The sequence below is a fragment of the Typopeltis vanoorti genome, chromosome 1, assembly GCF_054136105.1.
Source record: "Typopeltis vanoorti isolate ZY-2024b chromosome 1, IOZ_Tvanoo_1.0, whole genome shotgun sequence".
Lineage (NCBI taxonomy): Eukaryota > Metazoa > Arthropoda > Arachnida > Uropygi > Thelyphonidae > Typopeltis > Typopeltis vanoorti.
In genome coordinates this window covers 14923518-14945548 of record NC_143549.1, presented here as the reverse complement: position 1 = coordinate 14945548, position 22031 = coordinate 14923518, and the positions used below count along the sequence as shown (strand labels likewise).

The 22031-nt window shown below is 36.9% G+C and overlaps 1 protein-coding gene across 1 annotated transcript in view; it reads right to left on the bottom strand.

Annotated features, from left to right (window-relative positions):
* LOC150109801 (lysophosphatidylcholine acyltransferase 1-like) overlaps positions 1–22031 on the bottom strand; it is a 424292-nt gene that overhangs the window by 249654 nt on the left and 152607 nt on the right. The window contains exon 7 of the mRNA XM_090396220.1: positions 4445–4499. Coding sequence (XP_090252346.1) covers positions 4445–4499 — 55 coding nt within the window. The remainder of the gene's footprint in view (positions 1–4444; positions 4500–22031) is intronic.

Genomic DNA, 22031 nt, shown 5'->3' with positions numbered 1-22031 from the left:
ACCAGTTTGAAATCCTCACTATCAACAATAACACAGTCAATGAGACTTATCTTATTCCTTGCCTCTTATTTTCATATGACTTTATGCACACTCTTATGTTGGAACATGGTGTTAGTAATAACCAGTCTATATCCTGAGCAGAAATCCACCAAGTATTTGCCATTATTATTAGCTTTGCTCTTTTATCCAAATTTTCCAGAAATCTGTATATCTAACAATCATTTCCTACTCTGTTGGGAGTTTTTTTTTTTTTTCTCTCTCCATTGCTTCTGCCATAGTATCACCACTTCTGGGTCTGGCTCCCACTGACGAGACCTCAATAAAGGTCGAAACCGATCTGGGTAGTGGCCCTTCCCTTAATGCACAGCATTATACATACCTGCAAGGAGATGTGCTTTGCATTATGGGAGATACTGAAACAAAGAGTGATGATAGTTTGGTCTACCTTTACTACGAGTTGCCCCTGAAGATACTTCGGACGCAAACTTTCTTTTCTTACACTTGGTTAAAGGATTAAACTAAATTTATTATGGTCTAACCAAATGGAAAATAAACTTCCAACATTTTTCTCTAAATCCAGTGTGATTTAATAATAAGGTGGTACACCTTTAGGCAACTCACATAAGTAAATATGGCCTCTCCATTGCTTCTGCCGTAGTATCAGCACTTCTAGGGCTGGCTCCACTGACGAGACTTCAATAAAGGTCGAAACAGGTCTGGGTAGTGGCCCTTCCCTTAAGGCATAGCATTATACATGTCTTTTCTTTTTTCATTGTGTCGGTTGCTTTCTCTAAAGCCTCAAAAAATTCCTCCACTTCTACTTTCTGTGGGACCATAGGCACAAATAAGTCTCGTTGTCCAGTTCCCATTCTGATATTTGCCTAGATCACTCTACTTGATACTGCCTGCCATTCAAGAAGATTAGCCTTGATTGAATACTATAGCTACTCCTTCTTTTCCCTGATTGTTATTGCCAAAATATAACATTTTATATTTATTGCTTAGAAAGATCTCACCAGTTTTTGTTTTTTTTGTATCAGTCACCCATATTATGTCGATCTGGTACTTATCCAATTCCACAGCCAGCTACATTTCTTTTCCATTCAGGCTTCTTATGTTGATAGTACTGATCGAACTCTGGTGATGTTGAGGTGGAGTCAGGATTTGTTCCAGTACCTGACTTTTTGCCATTCACCCTGGTTTCCTGGTAAAAACAACAGGGGCCTTGTTTAACTGGCAGTGCCCCAGATGGCATGAAATTCTATCATGTTGTACCATCATTTTATTTGTGGTTTAAGCTAACAAGAATACAATTTGGTTGGCTAAATCTCAAATTGCCAGCCCATCCTCATTCATTCATTATGCAGGTAGATACCTAACACAGTGCACCATGAGAAAGTAAGGATTGGTCATTAAGTCAGAAGCCCTGGTCAGTTCTCTGTATTCCTTTAAAGGCTATGTGGTGGTCTCCTCTCAGTTATATAGCCTTGACCCTTAAACATCCCTTCTTCTGTGTAATTGACAATTCCAAATATAGTTTTTTGTTTTGATATAATAATTATTGCTTCATTACTTAAGAGGCATACTGTGTGTGTGTGTGTGTGTGTGTGTGTGCGCGCGTGCGTGTGTGCGTGCGCGTGTGTGCGTGCGTGCGTGCGTGCGTGCGTGCGTGCACGCATGCATCCAAAAGGTACAAGGTACTGTGTTTTGAATTATGTGGTACCAACATATGTGAACTCAACAGCATAGAGTACCATATATAAAAGTAGCCTAATCATGAGGATATTTCACATGTAAACTTTGTTTGCTTACACTTAGGTACAGGATAAAACAAGAATATAATATCATGCTTACTTCATCTTTGTGACCAAATCTTGTTACAACTCTCTCTGATAAAGATTATTTTAATAATAAGGTATCAATATACTTTTGTACCTCTTGTATATGAAAAATATTGGATTTCTGAATTAATTCAACCTTGGTCTTCTGGGTATAGGTCCTGCTAATGAGATTTCAGTAAAGGATAAAACCAGTCTAGGTAGTGAATTTCCTATGATGCATAGCAGTATGCACATCCAAAAAGTAGTGTGCTTTGCATTATGGGATATTAAGACAACTGATGTGAAGTCAACAGACTCCATATAAAAGTAGCCATGTTACTTCATGTAGAAACTGTTTGCTTACACTTGAGTAAGAATTAAACAAGAATATAAATTCTTGTCCAATTTTATTTAATCTGATTTATTAATCTGGTACATACTGAATGAGTTAACTAACATTCACATCATTATACTATAAATTAAAGATGACAAGAAGTTACATTCTTGGTTTAATCCTTTATCCAAGTGTGAGCAAACAAAGTTTGCCTGAAGTATTTTCAGGACAGGACAACTCGAATATAGAGGCTAATGACTTCACATCACTTGCTTAGAGTACCATAATGCAAAGCATATATCCTTATGGACATGTATAATACTATGCATTATATGAAGGGTCACTACCCAGACTGGTTTTGACCATTATTGAGGTCTCATCAGTGGGATCTAGACCCAGAGGTGATACCAAAGTTGAAGTAATGCAGAAGTCATATTTCCATATATGAGTATTTTCAAGCACATACAAAGTTTGTGCCTGAAAATACTTCATGCATAAACTTTGTTTGCTTACACTTGGATAAAGGATTAAACAAGTATATAATTTCTTGGTATCTTTAATTTATAGTATAAACAAGTGGAAAACTTTTCAACAACTGTCTCTAATCCAGAGTATCATAATAATACAGGGTGATACCTATTGGCTACTCATATATGAAAATATGACTTCTGCATTATTTCAATCTTTGTATAACCTCTGGGTCTGGCTCCCCCTGGTGAGATATAGGTTGAAACTGGTTTGGGAGTGATCCCTTCCCATAATGGCTGTCTGATAGGTATCAGAGAGTTGTGTATGGTGGAGCAGTTTCAAGGAGGCAGAGGGTTACAAGTGGGGTTCCCACAGGGTTCAGTACTAGGACCTATATTGTTTAACCTTTACATCAATGACATTGCCAGTGGACTGCAAGGGGATATTCAGTTGTTTGCAGATGATGTGAAGCTGGGAAGGATTATTAGTAATAGTGCAGATGTGGTAGCCCTGCAAGAGGATTTGACTAAGCTAGATAGATGGGCAAATGAATGGGGATTTCAGTTTAATGCAGCAAAATGTAAGGTCACGAGGTTTGGGAAACATCGATAGGATGCTGCATACTCTATGGGAGGAGTTATACTGGAGGAAGTAGGGGAGACAAGAGATCTGGGGTTGATGATTGATAGAAACCTTAAATTTAGGGGACATATTGCAAAGGTGGTGAAGGTAACACAGAGGATTGTGCAATTATAAGGACACTGAGCTGCAGAGATAAAAGGGTTATCATTCTGTTGTATAAGACTCTGATCAGACCGCACTTAGACTATTGTTCTCAGATTTGGTCCCCAGGATTTGAAGGGGATAAATTAACAGTGGAAAGGGTACAAAGACGGATGACAAAGATGGTTTCAGTACTGTACAAGGATAGTTATGAGGATCGGCTGAGGGAATGTGGACTGCAGAGTTTGGTGAATAGAAGAAGGAGAGGTGATATGATTTTAAACTGTTGAGAGGTGGTTACAGGGTTGACATTGGGGAGTTCTTTCGCTTGGTTGAACAGAGGGAAGGAGTGATGACAAGAGGCCATCCCTGGAAGTTACGAAAGGAAACTGTGAGCAAGAGGGTGAGGAGTGGTTTCTTTGCATGGAGGGTGGTTGAACCGTGGAATACATTTCCTGATGGAGTGGTGAGAGTGAGAATGGTCAATGAGTTTAAGGAGTGGTATGATAGACTTTGTGTTTCTTAGGGGGAGGACCTCCCCCTCGATGAGTCTTGACAGACTTTATGTTTTTAGGAAGGACCTCCCACGATGAATCTTTTGACTCCATGGAGGCCTGAATAATAATAATAATAATAATAATAATGCATAACATTATACTTGTCTATAAGGATATGTGCTTCGCATTAGAATACTAAGGCAAGTGATGTGAAGGAAGTCATTATCCTCTACATATGAGTTGCCCTGTCCTGAAAATACTTCAGGAACAAACTTTGTTTGCACACACTTAAAGGATTAAACCAAGAATATAACTTAACATCTTTAATTTATAACATTCATATCAATTAAGAAACAATGGAAGTTAAGCTTCAGATTTATATGCATTAAGAGAAATTTTTCGTTAGTTAATACCATAAATAATGAATACATAACTGAAGGAAGATACCCAAGATCAACTGTACCATCTTCTCTTACTTTTGTAATTGAATAAAATCATGAAGCTTAGCAAATAGAGTTAAAATAAAAACAGCAAACTGTGAAGTTTAAAAATTAGAGAAATAATGATTATAAAAATTAAAAGAATCATATCACTAAAATTACCTCAATTTCACAATAATTATGAAACTGGCAAAGACTTAACCAGAGAATCTTGAGGCTAATCATTAAAATGAATAAGAAATTATTATTATTAATACACATAATATGAATTAATTAATTTTTTTTAACAATATAAAAAATCATGAAATCAAATAGCATATAAATGGACAAAAAACAATTATCTGGAACTCAAAAACAATAGATAGTGTTTAACAGATGTTTAAAATTCATCATTTTATAACCCCAAAGCAAATGATTAAAATGAGAAACCTATAAAGGAATTGGAAAATTTGATCTATATTTCTTGAGGATGATCAAGGTGCAAGAAGGCAATGCATTGCACATTACCTCTTGATATTACTGTTCACTGCCCCTCTCTCCTTTTCACATGACACTGCTTTTACAGTAGATCACTAAATAAAAGCAACTATCTCCATCTATACCTTGGCAACTCACAGCATGTATCAGCATTTCATCATATGACAACATGTTTGTATAATACCAAACAATGTACAAAGATGACAACTGAAATTTGACATTTTTTTTTAAATAATTAAAGAAAATTCCAAATTTCAGTTGTCATCATTATAGAGAGAGAAATTTTGGTAATAAATAATATCATCTCTAATTGGATGATGTCATATCATATTGTGCATTCAGTAAAAAAGTGATTTAAAAAAAAATGCAGCATTGACTACAGACAAAAGAAGATGTAGATTATCTAAATGCTTATCTCCATTTTCATTCAAATGCAAGCTGTCTCTCACATGCAGTTCCTTTCTTTCCTCAAAGCCTTCCATGCATTTACATAATCCAAGTCTCTCTTTCTACATATCATACTATTTGTTATTGATGCTCTTCTCTGCATTATCATATATGGGCAACACACTCATATCTGCCCTCTCTCAATCTTCTTCCATACAACCTCAAGCATGAACCACATATCTCTCACCACCTGATTAATACTGCCTCTCAAGTCATTTGAGCCCACCATCACAAACATCTTATCTCTTCCACTCTTTCATCTTTCTTAATTGCCATAGTCACACTGCCTATTGTTCCTCAAAGCATACACTCCTTTGGCATTCTAATTTTCACATCATGGATCATCACACTTTTACTACTTTGTTCCTTCCTTTTATCACCTACATTCCTCACATTTTCTCTCTCTCTCTCTCTCTCTCTCTCTCCTCTAATTGTTCTCCCACTAACCAGCTGCCCTGTCATCTCTCCATCATTAGTTCCTACACTGTTTCTCTTTCATTTAACTCCCATTCTTCTACTGGTTCTCCTATTTTCTCCCCTTCTATCATTCTAGTTTTACCCCGACTCTCACTTTGATTCACTTTGCATTTGTTGTTTCCAGTCTCCTAATCTTTTTTCTATACTTCTGAACTCATTCCTCATATATTATTCACCTCTCTCTCTCTCTCTCTCTCTGTGTCTCTCTCTCTCTCTTTCTTTCTTTCTTTCTGCAAGCTACCTACTCTTACTCATTTTCCATACTACTCATCTCTCTCAACTGGCATTTTTTCTGACATAATGCTGCTGAAGTCTATTACGCTCATTTTTATCTCATAAAGTTCTTTCCATTTTCTACATTTTACACTGGCATGCATTCCCTTTTCTTTCACCTGCAACATTCTAACTGCCACCAACAATGCAAACCACAAAATCCTGTAGTATGTTGTGTAAAATGTAGTCCCTAAATGGCAAAGGACTGAAAATAAGCCATCAGGAAACTGAATTGCAGCTTCTGCCATTATTCAAATAATGCACAAAGAATACTAACAACTATACTAAAATCTTATAAGTACAAATTTCCCCAAGTGCAGGCTAACCACAGACTATATGTTTTATCTAGCTCAGATTCCCAATAAATTTAAACTAAAACTGCAATAAATTATGAAAAAAACTTATTTTTTTTTTTTGCTACTAACTCATAACACATCTGACTATAACCCTTGGTGGAAAAATATCTTATCAACTGTAATCAATATTGCAGCAATTCTCTGGATTGGGTTTGTATCCTTCACAATATACTAAACTGACACATCCAAGTTATTTGTCCACTTTACAACTTTATTTATATCCATTTGAAGAGCCAAAAAACTGAGCACTGTTACTAATGAACTTCCCAAGTTTCACATCATCTGTGTTCCAGTGATAACATCAATGACATAAAAACTAAACAGTAATGTTTAGTTTTTATGTCATTGATAAACCCTGCAAAATTTGCCCCAACCCTGCAGATGATGCAGGGTTAGGACAAACTATGAAGAGTAGAGAACATGTTGTGGCCTTACAAGAAGATTTGAATAAATTGAGTGAATGGGCACGGAAATGGGAATGAGAATTCAATATTACAAAATGTAATGTTTTAAAATATGGAAAACAAAGATGGGATGTAGAATTTATGCTTGGTGGGAATATATTGTTGAAAGTGGAGGAAATAAGGGATCTTGGGGTGATAGGGTTTAAGGATCTGAAATTATGGGATACACTGCCAAAACTGTGAGGATAACACAAAGAATTCTGGGAATGATGCAGAGTACACTACCTTGTAGAAGTAAAGAGATTCTTGTTCCATTGTATAAGGCTTTGATTAGACTACACGTGGACTATTGTGCCCAGATTTGGTCACCTGGTTTACAGAAGGGTGAAGAGATTTTGGAGAGGGCCCAGAAGCGACTGACTAAGGTAGTTTCTAACCTCTGGAATGTCGAGTATGAGGAAAGTTTGAGATGATGCAATTCACAGAGTCTAGTGGATGGGAGGAGGGGGTGATGTGATAGAAACATACAAGTTGGTAAAGGGTTGTTATAGAATCAGTGTTGGAGAGGTTTTACAGCAAATGGTGGGAGATCAGGGGAGAACCAATGGTCATCCCTGGGGGGCTGTGTAAGGAGGGTGTGAACAGGGTGATGAGAAGCAGATTTTTTGCATGTGAAGTTGTGAATGATTGAAATGCCTTGTCTGAGAGTGTGGTATCTGCAGAGAATTTTAGTGTGTTTAGGGTAAAGTATGATGAGCTGTGTGTATGACAAAAGGACCTCCTAGATGAGTCTTTGACTCCATGAGGTATTGGGATAATAATATCCTTCCTAATCTATGGTACTCCTCTCCCCCACCTCGGTATACAACTCCCTGTCAGTCAGAAAGCCTTATCAATCCACTATACTGACATGATATCCAGACTCATATGCTGAAATTTAAATACCAATTTACCATGTGGCACCATATGAAATGGCTTCAAAAACTCCCTCCCAAAAAATGATGGTGCATCCACTGCACTTGTTATTCTGTTGTAAAAGGCAATGAGATTACTAAAACAAATATTCCTAAATAAATCTATGCTTGCCTGCACAAATGATATTGCTTTCATCTGCCAAATTCTGTATATGAGCTCTTACCCATTTTTCCAAAATCTAAACAACCACAACAGAATCATAAACTGGTACAGTTATATTTTTAGTTTGATCTAAGTTTTGCCTATACTTTAATACTTGAACTCTGCTGCTACTCTTATCAAATTGCATTGCCTCATCCTTCTTCCACTCCTCAGGAACTTGTCCCATTGCAAGACTTTCATTAAAGAGCCAGGTTAATGGCATGGTCAGTCCCTTAAAACATGTGAAAATAGCCCATCTAATCTTTGCTCCTCCCCCCCATACCAGCCTTTTCCAATATGCTGATTTTTTTTCTCCTATTCCAGTCACATTTCCATCCTGAGCTTTATATTCTTCATGCAATTGTTCTCCACCTCTCTCTTTTATGTGCCCTCTCCATAGCTCTTTTTTCATCTGCAATCCTGCTAGACTTCTCTGTCATCCATTTTACTCCAAATTGCTTATCTTCTTCACTCAATGTCTACAATCTGTATTTCTATCAACAATTTCTAAGTCTACTATAATAGCATGCATTATAATTCTAGATAATTCAAGAGAGGACAGATATGAGTGTGTTGCAGAGAAGAGCATCAATAACAAATAGTATGATATGTAGAAAGAGAGACTTGGATTATGTGGATGCATGGAAGGCTTTGAGGACAGAAAGGAACTGCATGTGAGAGACAGCTTGCATTTGAATGAAAATGGAGATAAGCATCTAGTGACATTATTCTCCAAACAAGTCAGAGTGTTAATGCAAGGAAACTAGAATTATCAGCGTCAACGGTAGCAGGGGGTGGCCTCTTGTTGGAATAGTCACTTGGGAACAGGGGGAATACATTGTGCAATGCAGAATCTAGTGGAGTCTGGAGGGAATAATGATGGATATAGGAACAGTGACAATGCACTGATTATTCTTTATACTAATGCCAGGAGTATTCAGAATAAAGGAGATGAATTGGTAGCTCTGATAGCCTCAATAAGTCTAAAGATTATTGGGGTAACTGAGACATGGTTGATGGAAGACGATACAATGGCAGGAATAGAAGTAGCAGGTACAACATTTTTCACAGGATAGAAAAGGCAAATAGGGTGGTGTAGCACTGCTTATGATAAGTAATGAGTTGTGCTCTCTGAGAGTGGAGGATTTGAAGGGCAATGACAATAATGGTTTTGAGCATATGGTGTGATGTGGATGTTGCTAAACAAGGGAGCATAGAAGATAAGGAGCAGGAGATGCTTAGGCAGTTGAGCATGGCAAGTGCAAAAAAGAATGACTGTTATGGGAGATTTTATCTACAGCAATATAAATTTGGAAGAGGAAACTGCATTTAATAGTAATGGAATGAAAGTTTTGAAATTCGTGATGTACAAATTTGTCTTAGGTAATGTAGTGGAAGGAACACGAGGTTCAAGAGTTTTAGATTTGGTCATAGCATCAGAAGATCTGATTGTAACTTAGATGGCATCTCTGTCTCCAGTTGGAGAGAGTGACCATGTGATTTTGACTTCGAAAATTAATATCCATGCTGGAGTATAAAAGACAAAGGAATGCATGTGGAATTATAAGGCACATGCTTATAATAAGATTAGAAATCAGCTTTGGGCAGTTCCATGGATGGAGGAATTGGAAGGGTAAGATAACATCAGCAATTAGTAACTAATAAAGAAATATTTATCAGCAGCTATTGCAAGTTGTATACTGTGAGTGAAAAGAGAACATAATTGGTGTGAAGTAGATGATAAACAATATCAAATGAGAACTTTAGGTGAAAAAGAGGTTATGGAAAAGTCACTCTCAGGCTGGAGAGCGACTAGTATTGTAAGGAAGGCAAAAATGAAATATGAAGGGAGATTGGTCATGAGATCCAGAGAAAATACTAAGGAATTCTTCCATTATGTGGAGTAGGAGGAGGAATATATGTGGAAAAATAATGTTGTTGGATAAACATGGGAGTTCAATGAAATACTTCAATGGCTTATTGGGAATGTTTCATCCTGGAGAAGTAGGTTTTAGTACTATAGGAATGGGGCTGGTTCATGGTTTTGAAGTGGAAGAACAGTGTGTGTTTTAAACACTGAGTACTCTATCTCTTTCAGTAAGGAAATACCGTGAGTAGACATATTAATTAAAATTATAATAACGGAATTAAATATTATTAATTAGTAGAGACATTATTCTCCAATAGTCTCACATAAAATATTATTTATTAGTAGAATTTTTTAATGAGCATCACAGGCATCTTAAGTACATGTAAAAAGCTAATTAAACAATAACTGACAATTCCAAAAGGTGCCACCTAAGTAGCTAATGTCAGATAACAAAAAAAGGTCATTAAATTTCCTAGCTTATTTAAAAAAAAAAAAATATATATATATATATATATATATATATATACACACACAATTAAAAAAGTTAGGACAGATTAGCTGATTTAAAAAGTACTATCTCCCACAAAGGGGATAGACATAGACCATCGGATCTGTTTAAGTTAGGAGAGTGAGGTAAAGTTTCACATGTTTTTTTATAAAGCTGTTACATGAGGAACTGACTTTTTGTGAAAGACTCTTGTCTTGTTCCAATGAACTCTATGTCTAGTGTTGATGGCATGCTCTGCAAGTCCAGACTGTTCAGGTTCAAAGTATTGAATATATGAATTGTTCTTCAAGTCGAATAAAAGTAGATCTTCCTTCTTGTCAGAAATAAGATAACCCACAAGAGCAAGGAATCTGGTAGACAACTGGATAACTGAGATATGGAAGCTTGTCCTTTGGAGAAGTGAGAAAGTTGGAGATTTTTCTGATGGGTTGAAAGGCAATAAAAATATTTAGTGGTTTTAGTGGTTTTTAAAACCACTAAAAAGTGGATGACGAAGTTATATGGAAAATTGGCCTAGCAAATAGACTCTATACTGAACACAGTTTGTATTTTCAGTCAGGACATCAAAATGGAATTTGGTTTAGATAAATGTGCAATTTTATCTATTAAATGAAGAAAAATTAATGATACCAACAATTTTAATTTTGATCAAGAGAAATATATATTGATCAAGAGAGATAGTGAAATGTATAGTCAAATAAGCCAAGCAAATAAGAAAAGGGTGATCATTATGGGTGATTTTAATTATGGCAATATAGACTGGAATGAAGAGATAGCAACTGGAAGTAAAGAAAATGAGTTTCTTGAGGGATAACTACCTCAGACAGTATGTAACAGAGGGCACACGAGGATTAAGGGTCTTGGATTTGGTCATCTCATCGGAGGATGTAATTATCAATGAGGTGTCAAATCATCCACCAGTTGGTGAAAGTGACCATGAGGTGATTACCTGGGTGGTTGCCAGCAGTGCAAGGACCCCTGTGAAAAAAAGGGTATATGTGGAACTACAAGGGGGGGGGTGATTATAAAGAGCTCAGGAGACAGCTTGCAGGTGTAGCATGGAATGAGGTATTAGCTGGAAAAGAGATCAATGCAGCTTGGGGGATTTTCAAAAACTACTTAGTAGATGCAATGCCTAAATGCATACCATGGGTGAGAAGGTTAAATAAGGTAGGTGTGAGATGGATGAATAAAGAGATTAAGCATGCAATACAGAGAAAAAATGGCATTGTGGAGGCAGCATAAGAGAAGTGAAAGTAACCAATTTCATGAGGTCTACAAAGACCAGGCAAGGAGAGTGACTTGGTTGGTGAGAGTAGCTAAAGAGAGGTATGAACAGCAGTTAGCTAATGAAGCCAAAAAGAATCCTAGGGAGTTCTTTCGATATGTAGCCAGCAAAAGAAAGAATGATTATGGAAGGATGACATTGATTGGAGGAAATGGTATAAAGACAGCTGTTGCAGAATGTGTGGTGGAGATACTTAATGAGCAGTTCATCTTGTGAATGTGACTTCATGGAGAGATTAAGGGCAGTTGATGATGGGGAGGAGAGACTGACTGTAAGTGAGCAAGAGGTGTTTGGGGAGTTGAGTAAACTAGATGTAAATAAGGCTGTGGGACTTAATATATCACTTAATATAATATAATATATCACTACTAATATGATATAATATATCACTGCGTATTCTGAAGGAATGTGCCAGAGAGTTGACACCTGCCTTGACATATTTTTTTAATATGAGTCTTGCACTTGGTCAAGTCCCTAAAGAGTGGAAGGAGGGCAAGATTGTGCCACTTCATAAAGGAGGTGATCGAACTCAAGCATCAAACTATAGGCCTATCTGTGTGTATCAGGTGTTGTGGTTAAGTTGTTGGAGAAGCTTGTGAGAACTAGGATCCAGAGTTGGGTTGACAACAATGGTATAATCTTTGATGGACAGCATGGATTTGCTAAAGGGAGGTCATGTTTTAGTAATCTACTTATTTATTACAATAAAGTGACTGCTTCCTTGGACAGAGGAGAAGGATACACAGTAATATACTTGGATTTCGCAAAAGCTTTTGATAGAATAAATCATGTTAAGTTGACAGTCAAACTAGAGCAGATGGGGTTGGATATTAGATTAGTGCATTGGATTGGAGACTGGCTATCTGATAGGTATCAACAAGTTGTGTATGGGGGTGCAATATCCAGGAAAAGGAAAGTCACTAGTGGAGTGCCACAGGGATCTGTTTTAGGGCCATTACTATTTAACTTGTATATTAATGATATTGGCGAAGATTTGGATGGAGATATTCAGTTGTTTGCAGATGATGCAAAGTTGGGACAAACCATAAAGAGTAGTGAAGATGTTGTGGCCTTGCAAGAAGATGAATAAATTGAGTGATTGGGCATGGAAATGGGGATGTGAGTTCAATGTTGCAAAATGTAAGGTTTTAAAATTTAGAAAACAAAGATGGGATGCAGAATTTATGCTTGGTGAGAATATATTGTTGGAAGTAGAGGAAATAAGAGATCTGGGGGTGATAGTGGATAAGGATCTAAAATTTAGGGGACACATTGCCAAAATTGTGAAGACAACACAAAGACTTCTGGGAATGATGCGGAGGACACTGACATGTAGAAGTAGGGAGATTCTTTTTCCATTGTATAAGGCTTTGATTAGGCCACACATGGACTATTGTGTCCAGATTTGGTCACCTGGTTTTCAGAAGGATGAAGAGATGTTGGAAAGGGTCCAAAGGCGACTGACTAAGGTAGTTTCTGACCTCTGGAATGTCGAGTATGAGGAAAGATTGAAAAGATGTAATTTGCAGAGTCTAGTGGAGAGAAGGAAGAGGGGAGATATGATAGAGACCTACAAGTTGGTAAGGGGTTGTTATAGGATCAATGGTGGAGAAGTTCTACAGAGAATAGTGGGAGATCAGGGGAGAACCAGAGGTCATCCCTGGAAACTGTATAAAGAGGGTGTGAGTAGGGGAGTGAGAGGCAGGTTTTTTTGTGCAGAGTTGTGAGTGATTGGAATGCCTTGCCTGAGAGTGTGGTGTCTGCAAGGAGTTTGAATGTGTTTAAGACACGGTATGATGAGATGTGTGTGAGATAAAAGGACCTCCTAGATGAGTCTTTGACTCCATGAGGTCTTGTTTAATAATAATAATAATAATATTTAAAAGCAATTTCCACTGCTGAACATTATAAATACCTAGAAATATTAGAAGCCAGTGAAATTCTCCACTCGAAAGTTAAACAACAGGCAGCAGCAGAATACACCAAAAGGGTTAGAAATATTCTGAAAACAAAACAACTAAATGAATTAAACACAATTACAACAATGAATTCTTGGACTATACCAGTGATCTGATACAGAGTTGGCATAACAGATTGGACAAAAAAAAGACCTGGACAGATTGACTGCAAAACTAGAAAATTAATGACTATGTACATATGTTACATTCACAAAGTATGTTGACTGGTTTTACCTACCAAGAAGAATAGGTGGATGCGGTCTGCTGCAAGTGAGACAGACTGTGGAAGAAGAAGAAGAAATTAGCTTAAAAAGTTACATCAACAATAGCTCTGAGCAAATGCTTCTAGTAGTTACACAAGTGGGTTTTCTGAAAGCACCAGGAAACAAATGTGATTACAAAAAGGAACAGCAAAATAACCGATACGTGCACTGGAAAAAGAAACCTTTGCATGGCTAATTTCATAGAGATACTGAGGACAAAATTGACATGAACAAGACTTGGCAATAGCTACAATATGGATATATTAAATAAAAAAGAAACAGAAAGATTTATTCTAGCAGCTCAAGAACAGGCATTACAAACTAATGCAAAAAGCAAAAATTTTGAATATCAATAATACCAGCAAATGCAGATTATGCAATCAGAAAAATGAGATTGTAGAACATCTAATCAGTGCCTGCAGCAAGATAGCTCAAACTGATATAAATACTGCCATGATCAAGTGGCTAAAAGAATTCATTGGCATGTATGCAAAAAATATGACTTCCCTACTTTTGATAACTGGTGGCAGCATAAAATAGAGACAGTATTGGAAAACGAAACAGCAAAAATTTTGTGGGACTTTCAAATACAAATTGATCGGCATTTGGAACACAATAGATCTAACATCACAATTATCGAACATCAGCAGGTTTAGATTATCGATATTGCAGCACCCAGTGATAACAACATTAACAACCAAGAACTGGAAAAAATTACTAAATATCGAGAGCTGGCAATTGAAGTTGACAGGCTGTGGATTAAACATACTAAAGTTATTCCAATAGTTTTTATTATTATTATTATTATTATGTGACACCTCCAGGGAGTCCAGAGCCTCATCGAGGGAAAGTGTGCCAACAACATCGACCCATTGAACCCCTTCCAACTACTAACCATGCTCAAACTTGCTTAACATTTTGCATGAGCCATTAGTAGCAGAGGCTCTACTAATCGACCAACCTTTGCTCTTGGTGCCATTTCAAATCAACTATCCAAATATTTACAGCAATTAAAAATCAATAGAGTGACTCCATATGATCTACAAAAAACAGCATTACTTGGGACAGTCCATATTTTACGACCCTATCTGACAGACTATTCTTAAATCCTTGGGTAGAATCTGAATTGTTCTGTATCACCAGTCAAATCGTTGTTTAAATAATATGTTGTTTTTACTGTGTATCAATTATGTGAATAAATAAATAATAATAATATAGACTGCGCTTGAATTATTGCTCAGATATGGTTTTCAGGATTTGTGGAATGTTGGTTATGAGAAGGGCCTGACGAATTATGGAAAATCCCACTCGCCATACAAAAATGCCCAAGAACATTAACCAATTTTTTTAATAATATGTTCCAATAAATCAATATTAATTCCATAAAATGAATAGTGGTTGAGTATCATGGGTTGAAAAGATTTTGCTTGTGTCAGAATCATTCAATGAAGGAAAAGTCAATAAATAATAAGAATATGAAAAACAGTAAAAACAATATTAAATTTTTGGAAAATCTGATTTATTACATTGATTTCTGTTATTAAAGTGGTCCTTTACATTAGAAATATTATTCTGTTTTTTTCTTAAAGAAAAAAAATCATTTACATTAAAAAAACATTCTATTTTTGTTGTGTTGTCTTCTATTCATCAACAAGTCTATTAAACTTTTCTTTGCAGGCAGCTTCTTAGCTAAAGCTCCTTTTACGAGGAGAAATCGCTCAGAAATTGGGATAGGGATTCATTAACATCTTCTGTAGTTGATTTTTAACAGTTTACTGACATTATTGTTATTATCCTAAGAACTAATGGAATCAAAGCTTCATCTAGGAAGTACCTTTGTCATACACACAGCTCAACCTTGCCTTAAACACATTCAAATTCTCTGCAGACACCACACACTCAGGGTAGGCATTCTGATCATTCACAATCCTCCATGCAAAAAAAAAACCTGATCCTTGCTCCCTTGATCGCACCCTCCTGATGTAACTGCCAGAGATGATCACATGTTCTCCCCCAATCTCCTGCCATTTTATGAAAAACCGCTTCAACATTGATCCTATAACAACCCCCTTACCAACTCGTACACCTCTATTATATCATTCCTCTTCCTTCTATCCACTAGCCTCTGTAAACTGTATCTTCTCAACCTTTCTTCATATTCAACATTTCAGAGATCAGCATTCATAACAGTGGTATGTTTTCTAAAAGTTAAGTCCTTTGATTTTTGTGACATCACTGAGCAAAAATAAGTTGCTAAAATTTAATGGGTGTTAACTGATGCATTCTGTTCTTTATATTGTAGAAAGTGCAGGCTACAAACAGCTGTTTTATAACACAAGAAACAACACTGTTACGATACACTTATATAACATGCAACAATAAATTATTATTATGATTTTACTATTAATTTAATTATTATTAAATTAAAATTTAATTTAATTATTATTATTATTATTATAGTGCCAGGAGAAATAGTGGTGGGTAAAGAGGTCTCCCATTTAAGATAAGCTTTTTGAAATAATTAATAATATATAAGTGTGTGTGTTCATGAGTAAGAGTTGCTATAAAAGTTGTGCCTTTGCAGTGTTATTAGTGTGTGGGATTTTTTGTATAGGCTTATTTATGAATTCTTTGAAATTAGAACTTAGTAGACTAACCAGAGAAGGCAAGATGGCAGCGGCTTTGTCCATGCAGGAATTCAATTTCAATTTCAGTCGTTTCATGAAATATGAGGTGTGCTATATTTACTCATTTGATTACATAGATAAATTGTAAATATTTAAGGTGAATGGAAGGAGCGTGTGTGCAAAGTGTAAGCTGAATGAGGACTGGATGCATGCTAATATGTTGATAACTCAAAGTGTTAGTAGCGAGAATGCCACGAGGATGATGAGTGCTCATCTGATAGCGATGGACGGTGTAAAAGAGCAGCAAAAAAATGTTAAAAGAGTTTTGAAAAAGAGAATGAACGATAGTAAAAAAAGATGAAAGTGATGTCAATGTGGCAGAAATTAAGAAATAAAGTGCAGCTAAAGTTAAGGTGGTAAGCGTCGACTGCGAACACAAGCGTGTATGATGCAAGGTTTGAAAGTTCAAAAATTCGAAAGAATGAAAGAGAATGAAAGTGTGACGCAAGGTTTGAAAGTTCGAAAATTTGAAATAATGAATGAGAGCGGGAGTGTGATGCAAAGTTTGAAAGAATGAAAAACAGTGAAAATGTGATGCAAGATTCGAGACGAAATGGATGCAGAATGAAGTTAAGAGAATTCGAGATATGGATGGAAGAGTAAAAACGAAAACAATAATGTTGGTATAAAAAAGGTAATGAAAGACTCGCAAGTGGCATTGTTCTTGTGATTCAATTATTAAAGGTGTGATGGATGAGAGGATGCATAAAGAATAATGTTTTACTGGAGGTAGACTAATTAGAGTGATTGAGGCATTAGATATGAGAAGTAAGCAAGCAAAAGAGTTGGTAGTTGTAATAGGAACAAATGACTTGACTGCAAACAAAAAACATAATCAGATTAAATATCAGGAGGTTGTTGAGATGGATTAAAGAGAATAGTGTGATAAGAAAGGTAGTAAGCATGTTGTCCAGGTATGACAGTAGTGAGAAGAGGCAGAGAGCAAGAATTATGAATGATATATTTGCAGAAATGTGTGAGGAGAAAAGAGTGCAGTTTGTTAATGTGTAGAATGAGTTTGAAGGATGAGGTGAACTGTATAAGAGTGATGGACTGCATTTGAGTGGTTTTGGTGTGAGTCACTTAGTGAGACTGAAGCTGGAAGGTAGAGAATGAATCTGATCAGGTGGTAAGCGATATGGATGAACAGGAGAGATTGAAGAGGTGGTCGTGGATGAAGAAGTGAGTAGCATCAGTATAGAGAATGAGAGAACAGGTGTGATAAACAGGGAAACGGGGAAGAGGAGAACAGAGGAACACAGCGTGAGAAAGGTAGATGTTCCAAGAGAACGTCAATGCATACATAGACAAAAAAGGGAAGGGGATGACGTGGGATCAAGGTAAAACAGTTGGATCTGAAGAAGATTCGAAGATGAATAAGGTGAAAAAGAAATGGCTCAAGTTAAGCATGGAGAAGTCACATCAAATAAGTGGTGTCAGTGGAATTAGCTATTGATCCAGGAATAAGCTGCCTCATCCTATACTCTTCTCCTCCATACACCAGAAGGTGGTGTATGGAGGAGAAGAGTATAGGATGAGGCAGGTGACCAGTGGTGTGCCTCAGGGCTGTGCTTCGGCTGTTATTGTTTAATTTGTACATAAACGATATAGGAAATAGCTTGAAGGTAGATATTCAGTTGTTTGCTGATGATGCAAAGTTGGGTAGGGCAGCAAAAAATCAAGCTGATGTTGAGAGTTTGCAGGATGATTTAAATAAGCTGGCAAAATGGGCAAAAGGTCATAGATGTCAGTTCAATCTGGAAAAGTGTAAAGTTATGCATTTTGAGATTAAAAGATTACCAGCTGTGTACTACATTGATGGAAAGGTACTCCAAGAGATTGATGAGGCTAGGGACTTACGGGTGTTGTTGGTGGATAGGGAGATGAAGTTCAGGGGACACATTGCTAAGGTGTCCAAGATTGCACATAAGATTACTTGGTTATTGAGGAACACACTAACATCCAGAGATAAAGAGGTCATTATTCCCCTTTATAAAACGTTGATACTTCCACATTTGGATTACTGTGCTCAGGGTCTAGTCACCTGGATTCCTTGGAGATCAGGAGGTTGTGGAGAGGGTTCAGAGGAGAGTGACTAAGTTGGTGAGTGATGTAAAAAATGCTCCCTACATTGATAGACTGGGAGTTTGTGGATTGCAGAGGTTGGTTGATAGGTGGAGAAGAGGGGTGATGATAGAAACATTTAAGTTACTAATACGTTTTTGTAAGATTGATGCAGAGGAAATGCTTCAGCTGTGTGATAGTGATGGAAGAACAAGAGGTCATCCCTGGAAATAAAGAAGTGTCGTTAACAAGGGTGTGAGAATGAGGTTTTTTGCCTGGAGGGTGGTGAATGAGTGGAATGCATTTCCTGAATCAGTTGTGAGTTCTTCATCTGTAAATGAATTCAAGAACAGATATGATAGATATTGTTTTGATAGTTTGGGTCTCCCACGATGACTCTACTGACTCCATGGAGATACCCGTAATAATAATTAGTGAAGTAGTTTGCTGCTGATGATCTCTTCCATTATTTTCCAGAGTATGAAGTGCGAGCAATAGTGCCATAGTTTCATGGCTGACATTTATCATCCTTTTTTTGTGGAATAGTTTCAATAAAAGCTTGCTTTCAAGCTGTTAGATAGATGTCAGATGAGTAAGAGAGAGAGATTATAGAGATAACAATCTGGATAGCAATTACGATGATTGTCTAATTTCTCGTGTAAATTCTACAGTCATTCTGAATAAATTATTGGTCTAAATTTGGAATTTCTATGTAGAATCTCTCTCTCAAGTATTGTATAAGCATCAAGGATTTCAGTAGCATTCTCATTATATATTATTATTATTATTACCACCCCAAGACCTCATGGAGTCAAAGACTCATCTGGGAGGTCCTTTTATCACACACACAGTTCATCATACCTTGTCTTAAACACACTCAAACTCCTTGCAGACACCGCACTCTCAGGCAACGCATTCCAATCATTCACAACTCTGCACAAAAAAAACCTGCCACTCACTTCCCTACTCAAACCCTCTTTATACAGTTTCCAGGGATGTCCTCTAGTTCTCCTAAAAAATCCCACTATTTTCTGTAGAATTTCTCCAGCATTGATCCTATAACAACCCCTTACCAACTCATAGGTCTCTATCATATCTCCCCTCTTCCTCCTGTCCACCAGACTCTGCAAATTACATCTTCTCAATCTTTCCTCATACTTGACATTCCAGAGGTCAGAAACTACCTTAGTCAGTAGCCTTTCAACCCTTTCCAACATCTCCTCATCCTTCTGAAAACCAGGTGACCGAATCTGGGCACAATAGTCCATGCGTAGTCTAATCAAAGCCTTATACAATGGAACAACAATCTCCCTACTTCTACAATTCAGTGCCCTCTGAATCATTCCCTGAAGCCCTTGTGTTGTCTTCACAATTTTGGTTGTGTCCCCTAAATTTCAGATCCTTATCCACTATCACCCCCATTTCTCTTATTTCCTCCACCTCCAACAATATATTCTCACCAAGCATAAATTCTGCATCGCATCTTTGTTTTCCAAATTTTAAAACCTAATATTTTGCAACATTGAACTCACATCACTATTTTTGTGCCCAATCACTCAATTTATTCAAGTCTTCTTTTAAGGCCACAACATCTTCACTACTCTTCATGGTTTGCCCCAACTTTGCATTGTCGGCAAACTGAATGTTTCCATCCAAATCTTCACCAATATCATTAATATACAAGTTAAACAGTAGTGGCACTAAAACAGACCCCTGAGGCACTCCACTAGTGACTTTCCTTTTCCTGGATATCACTCCACCATAAACAACTTGTTGATATCTTTCAGATAGCCAGTCTCCAATCCAATGCACTAATCTAATATCCAACCCCAAGCTCTCATTTGACTGTCAACCTATCATGAGGTACTTTATCAAAAGCCTTTGCGAAATCCAAGTATATTACAGTGTATCCTTCTCCTCTGTCCAAGGAGGCAATCACTTTATTTTAATAAGTAGATTACTAAAACATGACCTCCCTTTAGCAAATCCATGCTGTGCATCAAAGATAATACCATTGTTGTTAACCCAACTCTGGATCCTAGTTCTCACAAGCTTCTCCATCAACTTAACCATAACACCTGACACACAGATAGGCCTATAGTTTGATGCTTGAGTTCAATCACCTCCTTTATGAAGTGGCACAATCTTGCCTTCCTTCCACTCATTAGGAATTTGAACGAGTGCAAGACTCATTTTAAAAAAATATGTGAAGGTTGGTGTCAACTCCCTGGCACATTCCTTCAGAATACGTGGTGATATATTATGAAATCCCACATCCTTATTAACACCTAGTTTGCTCGACTCCCCTAAAACCTCTTGCTCATTTACAGTCAGTTTCTCCTCTCCATCATCAATTGCTCTCAATCTCTCCATGAAGTCACATTCACCAGATTGAAGGACCTTTATGAACTGCTCATTAAGTATCTCCACCACACATTCCACAACAATCTTTATACCATTTTCTTCAGTCAATGCTATCCTTCCATAATCATTCTTTCTTTTGCTGGCTACATATCAAAAGAACTCCTTAGGATTCTTTTTGGCTTCATTAGCTAACTGCTGTTCATACCTCTCTTTAACCACCCTCGCCAACCAAGTCACCCTCCTTGCCTAGTCTTTGTAGACCTCATGGAATTGGTTATTTCCTCTTCTCTTATGCTGCCCACACAATGTCCTTTTTCTCTGTATTGCATGCTTAATCTCTTCCATCCATCTCACACCTACGATATATGCAAAGTAAATGCAGTGCAAGATAAATTTTGCAAATTATAGTTTTTTTTATGTATTTATGTATTATTTATTTAGATTTTAATTAGATTTGCATAATATTTTTATTCTTATACAGTGAAAGTAATATTTTATTGATTGGTGAGTGTCGTAATTTCTGTTTTGTTATAAAAAGTTGTAAATATTCTTTCTTACTTAGATAACTACAAGTTCTGCTGATGGAATATTAATATTTACAAAACTGGAATAGGGTGGTTTAGGGGAAGGGCACCATATTTAAGAATATTTATTCTGCAACCCACACACTGTTTTTCTGTGAACTTAGACAGTCATACAGATGTGATATATATGGTGATTACTGTAAATGCCCAAAAATTAGTAAATCCTGACATTTACCATAGTGAGGTGGTAAAAGTCCCAAAAATGCTTGTAAAAGCTTCCATTACGAATTTTTACCAAACCATTTAGGTAAATGCCAGCATTTATAAACACCAATTGGTAAAAGCCCATTTTGTTTGACTGTGCTTGTGCTTTTTAAGTGAGCAAGTGTGTGTGTGCTTTCTTTTAATTTTCAATTATTATTATTATTGTTATTCAGGCATCCATGGAGTCAAAAGACTCATTGTTGGAGGCCCTTCCTAAGAACATAAAGTCTGTCAAGACTCATCGAGGGGGAGGTCCCCCCCCTAAGAAACACAAAGTCTATCATACCACTCCTTAAACTCATTGACTGTTCTCGCTCTCACCACTGCATCAGACAATGCATTCCACGGTTCAACCACCCTCCATGCAAAGAAACCACTCCTCACCCTCTTGCTCACAGTTTCCTTTCGT